Raw genomic sequence first — 9651 nt, 5'->3', positions numbered from 1 at the left:
CGATGAGACTTTTGTTTCTGGCCTTTGGGCCCAGCCAGTCAGACCTTCGCGAAGTGCCCCTTCTTTCCGCATTCATCGCAGATAGCGGAGCGGGCTGGGCAACGCTGGCGTGAGTGCTGGCCTTGCCCAAAGAAATAGCATTGGGGGCCCCCAGTGTGAGCGGGTCGCCGCGCGGAGCAGGCCTGAAGCGTGGCCGAGTCTGGAAGGGATCGAGAGGGGTTCGCAAGGTCCGCGGAGTACGTGCGGAGATTATGGTGGGTCGCTTCCAGGGAAGAGGCGAGCGTTACCGTGCCTTGGAGGTCCTTCGCTCCGTCTTCTAGGAGCCGCTGCCGGATGTACGTGGATCGGATACCGGACACGAAAGCATCCCGAATATGTAAGTTCATGTGGACTTCTGCCGTCACCTCTTTATGGTCGCAGTTCCTGGCGAGCGCAGTGAGTCTCTCCAAGTATTCATGTAGCGTTTCCCCAGAGCGCTGGCGGCAGGTCGAGAGCAAATGTCTGGCGTATACCTCGTTTATCGGCTTTACGAAGCGCTTCTGTAGGATTTCAACCGCCGTTTCGTACGTCGTAGCTTTCTCGATCACGGAGGATAGTTGGTGGCCCACCCGGGAATGTAGTAAGCTCAGCTTGCGAGGTCCGTCAACTTCAGTCTCTGAGGAACTCCATTTGGCCTCAAAGCACCGGAGCCATACTTTAAAAATTTCAGTGGCTTCCGGTGACCGAGCGTCCAAATTGAGCTTCTCCGGCTTTAGACCGCTGTCCATCTTGATGTAGTCTGGTTATTAAATTGAGATACCCTCAATTACGACTCAGGCGAGGAGTTTGATAATACTCCTTTAATAACTAGAAAACTAGACAGCTGCTGAGAAGTGTGCTCACTGCACACTGCCTACTGAACGTAACCTTATATACAGCTTCCTGGGGGTGGAGCCGGAGGCGGAGTCCCCCAGGGTTCCAAACCCAGTCTTAAAGGGGCCTACGCATTAAAGGTACATATGTAAACACATATCATTCATCACAGTCACGATTGGAGCCAGTTCACCACCTGCTAACTTTAAAATTCAGGGAAGCATTTCATCTGGACCCAGACCTTTATTTGGATTTATTGCTGACAATATGTCTTGAATTTTAAAAACTCGCCTTCTTTTTAATGTTCTGTTCGATTATCATAATCCATTATTATGGGTGATGTGCTATTACTTGACACACTACTTGCCATTATGTCACTGCTCAATGTAACAGCCTGTAATGTTACAGCAACTAACTGTGATGTGGCAACTTTTAAAAGTGATTTTCAAGAGGGTCCCAGTGCTGAGAGAAGTGACCTCTGTGTAAATACATGAGTTACAATGAGAAAATGAACGCTGAAAGGTAAAAATACATACGTTGGTGACATTGTAAAAATAGCAACACTTTTCATATTTATTAGAATTTTTAAAACATTAAAGACAGGCCCATTAAGTCCAACTGCTTTGATCAACGTTTCCTCACATTTAAACGAATAATTCCTGACGATGTTTCTGCCTGGTTTCGAACCGAGGACCTTTGGTGATAACCACTATACTACAGAAACAGAGCACAAGCAATTAAAGAATTTGTACTGGCTGATTCATGTTGCCCAGTTTCATGTATTTGGCTTCCTTGTTAACTCAAGTGGGCTAAGTACATTCCAAAAAGGACGAAAGATAGAGAACCCAACCAGAACTATTTAGATGATGAGGTAAAATGCGAACATGATGAAACGGGGGGGGAAAAAAGAGGGTGTATGATACAAGTCAGATGAATTCTTCAAGTGAGAACCTGGTCAATCCAGTAAATTGAGATATGGATATAGGAATTTGGAACAGGAGTAGGCCATTCAGCCCCTCGAGTCGGCACTGCCATTTGTTAAAATCATGGCTGATCTGATTCTGACCTCTACTTTTCTGGCTATCCCCCCTCCCCATACCCTTTGACTCCATTGTTGGTCAAGAATCTATCTAACTCAGCCTGAAAATATTCAATAACCCTGTCTCCACATAAAATAGAAAATAAGATTGGCATGGAGAGAATATGAGAATAGCAAAGGAGTTAACATAAAGAGGAACCCAAAAATCTTCTACTGGCACGTGAATAGTAAGCTGATAGTAAGAGGCAGGGTGGGCCCTATTCGGGACAAAGAGGTTGATATATGCTGAGAGACACAGGGCAAAGCTAAAATAGTTAATGAGTACTTTGTATGCGTGTTTACTGATAAAGAGGATGCTGACAAAATATCAGTTGAAGCAGAGGTGGTAGAGGTATTTGATGGGATGAAAATTAATATGAAGCATGTACTGGAAAGGTGGCTACATTTAAAGTAGATGGTCCAAATAGCTTGCATTCCAGGTTGCGCAAGGACGTGGGAGCGGAGATAGCAGAAGGGTTTGCCATGATCTTCCAATCTTATTGTGGTACAAGGGAGGTGGGGGTGGGGTAGGTGCCAGAGGATTGGAGAGTGGAGAATGTGACACTTTTATTCAAGAAAACACATGGGAATATTCTGAGTAACTGCAGGCCTGTGGGTTTAACATCGGTGATGTCCAAGGTTTTAGATACAATAATCAGGGGGAAAAGATTAAGCACGTGGGGAGGTTTGAATTAATTAAGGATTAATTAATTGGATGGATTTGTTGAAGGTAGATAAAATGGATTAACCTAACTGAATTAAATTGTATTAATTTTTTGATGAGGCAACGGAGAAGGTTAAAGAGATGTCGAAAAAGATTTTAAATGCCGTTTGACCAAAGTACCACACAAAAGGCTAGATCAAGATTATGACAGGTTTAGTTAAATTAGACAAAGAAAAGTTAATCCCATTAACTGACCATATAAGGATAAGGAGAGACAGATTCAAGATTTTGGGCAGGCGATGCGAGGAAGAATTATTTTTATACTGTTAATAGTTAACAACCAGGAGCTTGTTGCCTAGACGGGGTGGGAACAGAGATGATCAATGATTTCTAAAGGGAATTGGATGGGCACTTGAGGGGAATAAACTTGCAAATTGACATGGGTAGAGCGGGAGAATAGGGTTGATTAGATTGCTCTTCAGAGAGCCAACATGGACCCAATGGGCTAAATGACTTCTTTCTTTGCTGTGAATATGACTCACGTTCATCTAGTGAGTAGCTGAGTCATACTAACCAGTAAGTTCACAAACTGAATCTCCAATCTCTGCTGAGTTAGTTAATCTCAGTGAGAGCAGCTGAAGAGGCACTGCACATGCCCTCAGCACTCCTGTGTAGGAAGAAATAAAATCAGCTTGAATTCTTGCTTCTGATCACTATTACCAAGTCTCGTTAGATGTGGATTGTGGGAAGGAAAGGATTGTCCCCTCCAGGTTGTACTGTGACAGTCTATTTTCAAATGCTTTTGAATATGCTTTGCTATTAACCTGATAACACAAACTGCAAGCTTAAAGAGGCCGAGGTAGGAGGTTCAGATTTGATATTACTCTGAAGCACATTTACTGCTTTGGAATTGTTTTGGGTGCAGCAATTAGTTTACAGATAAGGGATAATTGTAAGATTTGGTATTCCACTAGAATGCATTACACCTCCCAATGTCATGTCCATGCTTCACAGCTGATAGATGGCTGTTGGAGAATCGGCATGCATATGTTTGCAGCATTTGCAAGGGCACACCATGGCATTTACACAATATAGCAGCTCTTTCCGGAATTTGGGTTGTGTACATGCGTATAGGTACATGTTAATTGCCATATTGGTCAAGTCCAGCATAGAACCAATATCAGCAACAACATTAATGGTTTGCGAATAGTCTGCCCGGTCAATATCATAGTATGCGATACGCAGAATAAGCTGTGTGACTAGTCTCGTAGCACATAAGAGTGCAAAACTCATTGAAACAGTAATCAGGAGGACAACTGATTTCCTTTTCTGAGCCCTGAAATAAAGAGAACTTGCTGAGTTGCCCATTCCCTTCACTTTACTGGAGTGGTGCACCTTATTGCTCCGCGCAATTAGCCTAAGTGTTAAACCATTCAGTGTGAAAATAAGTATGAATGGAATAATGTAATCTAAAATTGTTTGAAACCACACCAGTCCATGAACAAAACAATGTGAAATGTTTCGTTTGTAAACACATGCATACCGAATTTCAAATGTCTCTGTTACATTGTTAAAAATCTGCATCGTTTGAGAGTGATTCGACCAAAAATACGGAATAGCGAGCAAATAACTTAAGACGAAAGTGAGAGTTATAACCATGATGGCACATCTTGAGGTACATAATTTAGTTTTGAGTCTAAAACCACTTATAGCAATGAAACGTTCAACTGTGAAGGTAACCACAAGCCAGACAGAAGCATTGTACGCACCATAATTTAAAATATCCCTGATAGTACACCATGGATCTCTCGCCCAAAATGGTTCAAGGATGTGGAACCTGAGAACTAGCTCAATTATTACAATGAGAAGAAGCACCAGGGTGTCCGCAACTGAAATTGCCATCAGATAATAAGTGCTTGATTTGGAAACCAGGCAGTTTCTTTGCCAGAATATTAAGAAGGCCACGATGTTTGCTGAAAAAAAAACGTAAAAATTAACGCTGTATTTAGCATTACTCACGATATTACAGATAAAGATTTCACAATACAGATATTAAGAATCATTGTTAAAATGTTCAAGACCGTAGATTCAAGCCCTTTTTCAATGGTTTGAGCACACAATTTAGACAATAGTCCCTGCGTTACTGATGGAGTACTGTATTGTCAAAGATGCATTCCTATTATGGGCAAATAAATTGCAGCTCTGGAAGGGATTCTCTGGTCCTCGGCTGCACGCCATTCGCTGGTGGCGGGATTCTATCTTCCCGCTGATTGTCAATGGGATTTCCCATTGTAACCACCCAACCCGGTCGCGAAATCCACTGCCAGGGCTGTGCTGCCGGTGGGGAAATCGCAACGATCAGAGAATTCCGACCTCTGTCTAGCCCATGTTAATTATTCAGATAGATATGAAGATCCTATAGCACTATTTGAAAAAGAGCAAGGGTTCACCCAGTAACCCATTGCTTACCCACATTCTCTCTTCTCCCAATACCAGCAAAAAAAAGATGTCATTCATCATATGACTGTTGAGGGATTTTTCTATCACAAAAAAATAGCTGTTGTTTTCACCTGGAGAAAGAAAGTCATACTTTGGTATGTCTTTGAGAGATGCGATAAGGAGAAATATAAGTGCAAGTCTGCAAGAATGACACTTTAATGAATTCTCTGTTGGCAAATTTACTAACTAGTGATAAGTACAAAATCTCATGAATATCTTGTGTCAGTAAAATTGGAATGACAATGGGATTTAATAGAAATAAGATTGCAGCCTGTGATGTGGTGAAACCTGTAGTTTATAGAATACAGATGAATAATTATAGCTAATAATAATCTTGAAAATATGAATAATCTTGAAGTATTTTCAAGGGGAATAAGTGGTATTTTCCGATGCCACATTCGGCCTTTTTGCAATGACAGCTGCAGGCACACTTATGAATTTTAATCATGTCTTTTGGTGAGTTTGTCTTTGATGAACATTACTTTAGATATGATCTGTTTTTGATCTGACATTTGAAGGCATCAGTACTTTTGGAAGTCATGACTGGAGTGGACAGAATGTAAAGGATGCCCTTAATGTATCACACAAAGATCCAATGATACAATCCTCTCATTTTGAACACTGTAATACTTGAAGAATTTATATATTTCCATATAATATTTTAAACAAAATAGTATTAACGGATTAATGCTGTAATACATGTGTAATTCATTCCAAAATCAATACAAATGCTTAAAATAACTTTTTACACACGAGTTCCCTGCTGAACCATGACTCCCAGACCTTTGAACATATTGAGAGAATAGCCTTCATATAATCTGAACCGCTTGGTTAATTAGGTTTGGTTAACATCATAATTTTACCCATTTGCATTAAAGATTTATTGTCTGGCTGAGTTCATTTTAAACCCCCAAAAACCTCTTCAAACTTTAAATAGTTTTAAAGGCCACAGTGTCCCCATATTGCTGAGTTTGCTGTTGAGGTAATACCCCAAAAAGCAGGCAGGGTTTAACCCCCAGCCCCAAACCCCAGCCGTGAAGCTGGTGTACGGGCTGCCTATGGAAGCCCATTTTGCGGCAGAGCAGCAATTTCAATGTAATTTTCTTGTTTTAAATTTTCATTTTCAGAATAATGATAAAAATGAATCAGCTTGTGGCACACTTAACAAAAGCGATTTGTCATTGCAAAGCCTGTCAGTGTTGCAAACCTTCTGCGTAAACATACCTACAAAGACACAGCGTTATGTTGGCATTGTGGTGTTAAATGAAGCTTATTTCACTGAAGTCTTCCAGGCAGGCATGTACTCACATGGAATTCCAATCACCGCAAGAAGAGGGTAGAAGACTTTCTGCAGTTTCATCATCCAGTGCTCTTCATCCATTTTTAATAACAGAGCTCCCAGCTTCAGGAAGGTCTGTTCAATGTTCCTGTAGACTTGTCATTGCTGATATCTTAAGACACTTTATTGCTTTATTTCATTTTGTCATTTCTCTCAGTAAACACAGCAGTGCTGGCTTTCGTTTTGGTATCTGCAAGTAATAGGCAGACAATATGTGAACTGAAGTGTTAATGATTACCTAGACAATCATTAAGGTGGACAATTTAATGCTGGATTTCCAATATAATGATATCATAAAGTTCTTCATGATTAAATTCACTCAAACTGTGCCACCTTCTCATTACTGAATATTCCTGGCTGCAGCTGTTGTGGTAATAAATTGGCTACTGTGTGTCTTTCAAACAATTTTGTTTATTCTGGCTTTATTTTTCAACCTCTTCTGCCATCTAACTTACTCCGGATATTGAAAGGTTAACTTTTATGAAGCCAAGTTACTTTATACTGTGGGTCACTGAAACTTAATAAAGGTCTGGGGCGGGATTCTCCGGTCGGAGTCTCCGAAATCACGTTCGGCAATCGGCCGGAGAATCCTCGTTTGCGTCGAAATCTAGGGCGGCGCCATTTTTGTGATGCTCCGTCCCCTCGAAAACGGCATACTCACAGAGTACGTCTCACGCCAGCCTCAGGACGTCACCTGAGGCCCTCCCTCAATGCTCTGCCCCCGATGGGCCAGTTCCCGACGCCATGGGTCACTCATGGTATATTTTTTTTGTGAACCCGGCGTGGCGGTTGCGGACTGTGTCCAGCGCCGCCACAGTTGGGTGGGAGCCATTCCGCGGGCAGGGGGCGCTTTGGTGGGGGCTAGGAGCATTGGTGGGTGGTGGTCCAGAGGTGGAGAGCCTGGTCAAAGGGGGGCGTTTTTTGGCAGGGCGGGTCCACGCACGGCCGGCACCATGTTGCATGGCGCAGCTGCCTCAGGCCGCCACCGTATACATGTGCAGCCACTGACCCGGCAATTCTCTGGCCATATCCACAAGTAAAGCCGGGGGCTTTCCGCTGCGTGGCTGCTAGCTCCCCACCCGAAGGAGGATCGGTGCTGCTTTTGCACTGTTTTTTTCTGGCATAAAACGCCACTGTTCCCACGCCGGCATCAGCACTTAGTTTGCAATCGGAGAATTCAGCCCCTGTCATATGAATCAGGAAATCTATGGGCCATTTTTCTTGTCAATAATGGAGTGCAATAATATCATTTTTAAGAAGGTATCCGATTCCTGAAGAAAATAGGTTAGTCTTCATGAATCTACTGGAGCGCGGGATAATTCAAGGGCAAGACATCTATTTGTAATTTCAGAATCACTCTGAAATGTAGCATTCTCCTCAGTCAAATATTCTTCACCGTACACAGTTGATATCCTGTGGCACTCATCTAAGACTCAAATTTAATAAAGTTGTGTGATTTTTCTCCTGCAACTGTTTCTCTGTCACATTGAATCTAATTCTTCATGTTTTTATTTCCGTAGGTATGTTTATTTCCCACACTTTCTATCTGCCTTTCTTTTCTCACAGACCTCTCTTTGTCATGTTTGTATGTCCCTGAAGCTTTCTCGCATGTTTTCCCTCCCTTTTCTCGTCTTCCTTCTGCACCCGCTCTCTGAACACATCCTACACGTTGCTTAAACGTCTACTTTGCTTTCTGTGTGAACTTCCCCCCCCCCCCCGTTTGCATGCTTCTCTCTCAATGCGCATTACTATTTTTATGTTACCGGTCCTGAAGTGTTGGGTACTCTGATACACAGACGAACCAACACGGTTGCGAATGGTACAACGCAGTTTTATTTCAATCAACTTTTAACATAGTAAACTCTGGTACTCAGCACATGGTGAATGTCTGAGTGTCTGGCAATGAGGTCTGTGCCCTGAGCCGTCTCCTGCTCCAGTGCCCAGGAAGTGTCGTGTTCCCTGTTTTGTACTGTGTATGCTCTTGTCTGTGATTGGCTGTTGTGTTGATTGGTCCGTTGATCTGTCCATCATTATGTATGTATGTATGTGCTATGATGTTCACCTGAATTTCATGACAGGTCCCAAACAGGTCTTTTCACAATAGTATGTGCACCGAATTGACATCAGGTTGAGAAGGTAATATTTAGTATAATTGTCCCTGTGAAATGTAGGGGCCCCAAACCAAATCTTTGCACAGGGCCTCCCACAAGAGTCTGTTGTATTTCCTATTGTCTGGCTTGGTAGACATCTGGTAGACATGTTGTGGACATTTAAGTCCCAGAGTTTCTGCATAATTCAACATTGACCTTCATAACACAAGAATAAATCGATGAGAAACATGACTTTAATGAAGTTGTCATCTCCTACAAATCTATGCTAATTCTATTTTGTCCCTTGTTTATTACTTTATTTGCCAGTAAACCAAATAAAGGTTTTACTTCATGTACTATTGTCAACTGCCTTATTTCCTTTCACTTCTTCAAATGCTCATTTTGTATTCCTCAACTGACTTTTGTATTGCTCCTGACTTTTCCATCCATTCATTAAACTAATTCTAATTGACTTGAACAAAAGTTTATTACAGCACACATCATGGGCGAAATTCTCCCCCAACGGCGGGATGCCCGCCGACTGGCGCCAAAGCCGGCACAAATCAGATGGGCATCGCGCCGGCAAAAAGGTGCGGAAGTCTCCGCATCTTTGGCGGCCTAGCCCCGACATTGAGGGGCTAGGCCGACGCCGGAGGGATTTCCGCCCCGCCAGCTGGCGGAAATGGCGTTTGTTGCCCCGCCAGCTGGCGCGGAAATGCGGCGCATGCGCGGGAGCGTCAGCGGCCGCTGTCAGTTTCCCAGTGCATGCGCGGGAGCGTCAGCGGCTGCTGTCAGTTTCCCGCGCATGCGCAGTGGGGAGAGTCACTTCCGCCTCCGCCATAGTGGAGACCGTGGCGGAGGCAGAAGGGAAAGAGTGCCCCCACGGCACAGGCCCGCCCACGGATCGGTGGGCCCCGATCGCGGGCCAGGCCACCATGGGGGCACCCCCCTGGGTCAGATCGCCCCGCGCCCCCCCAGGACCCCGGAGCCCGCCCACGCCGCCTGGTCCCGCCGGTAAATACCAGGTTTGATTTACGTCGGCGGGACAGGCAATTTCTGGGCGGGACTTCGGCCCATCCGGGCCAGAGAATCCAGCGGGGGGTCCCGCCAACCGGCGCGGCCGGATTCC

General features: G+C 43.9%; 1 protein-coding gene across 1 annotated transcript; it reads right to left on the bottom strand.

Annotated features, from left to right (window-relative positions):
* Positions 1–1874: 1874 nt before the first annotated feature.
* LOC140393536 (probable G-protein coupled receptor 139) lies at positions 1875–6515 on the bottom strand. Its single transcript, XM_072479833.1, has 2 exons — positions 6402–6515; positions 1875–4567 (listed from the first exon to the last, which is right to left on the bottom strand). Exons 1-2 carry the CDS (start codon positions 6472–6474, stop codon positions 3603–3605), a joined length of 1038 nt encoding a protein of 345 aa, XP_072335934.1. The 5' UTR covers positions 6475–6515; the 3' UTR covers positions 1875–3602.
* Positions 6516–9651: the final 3136 nt, after the last annotated feature.

The sequence above is a fragment of the Scyliorhinus torazame genome, chromosome 17 (genome assembly GCF_047496885.1).
Source record: "Scyliorhinus torazame isolate Kashiwa2021f chromosome 17, sScyTor2.1, whole genome shotgun sequence".
Classification (NCBI taxonomy): domain Eukaryota; kingdom Metazoa; phylum Chordata; class Chondrichthyes; order Carcharhiniformes; family Scyliorhinidae; genus Scyliorhinus; species Scyliorhinus torazame.
The sequence above is the reverse complement of the archived record's forward strand: the minus strand, read 5'-3'. Positions and strand labels throughout refer to the sequence as shown.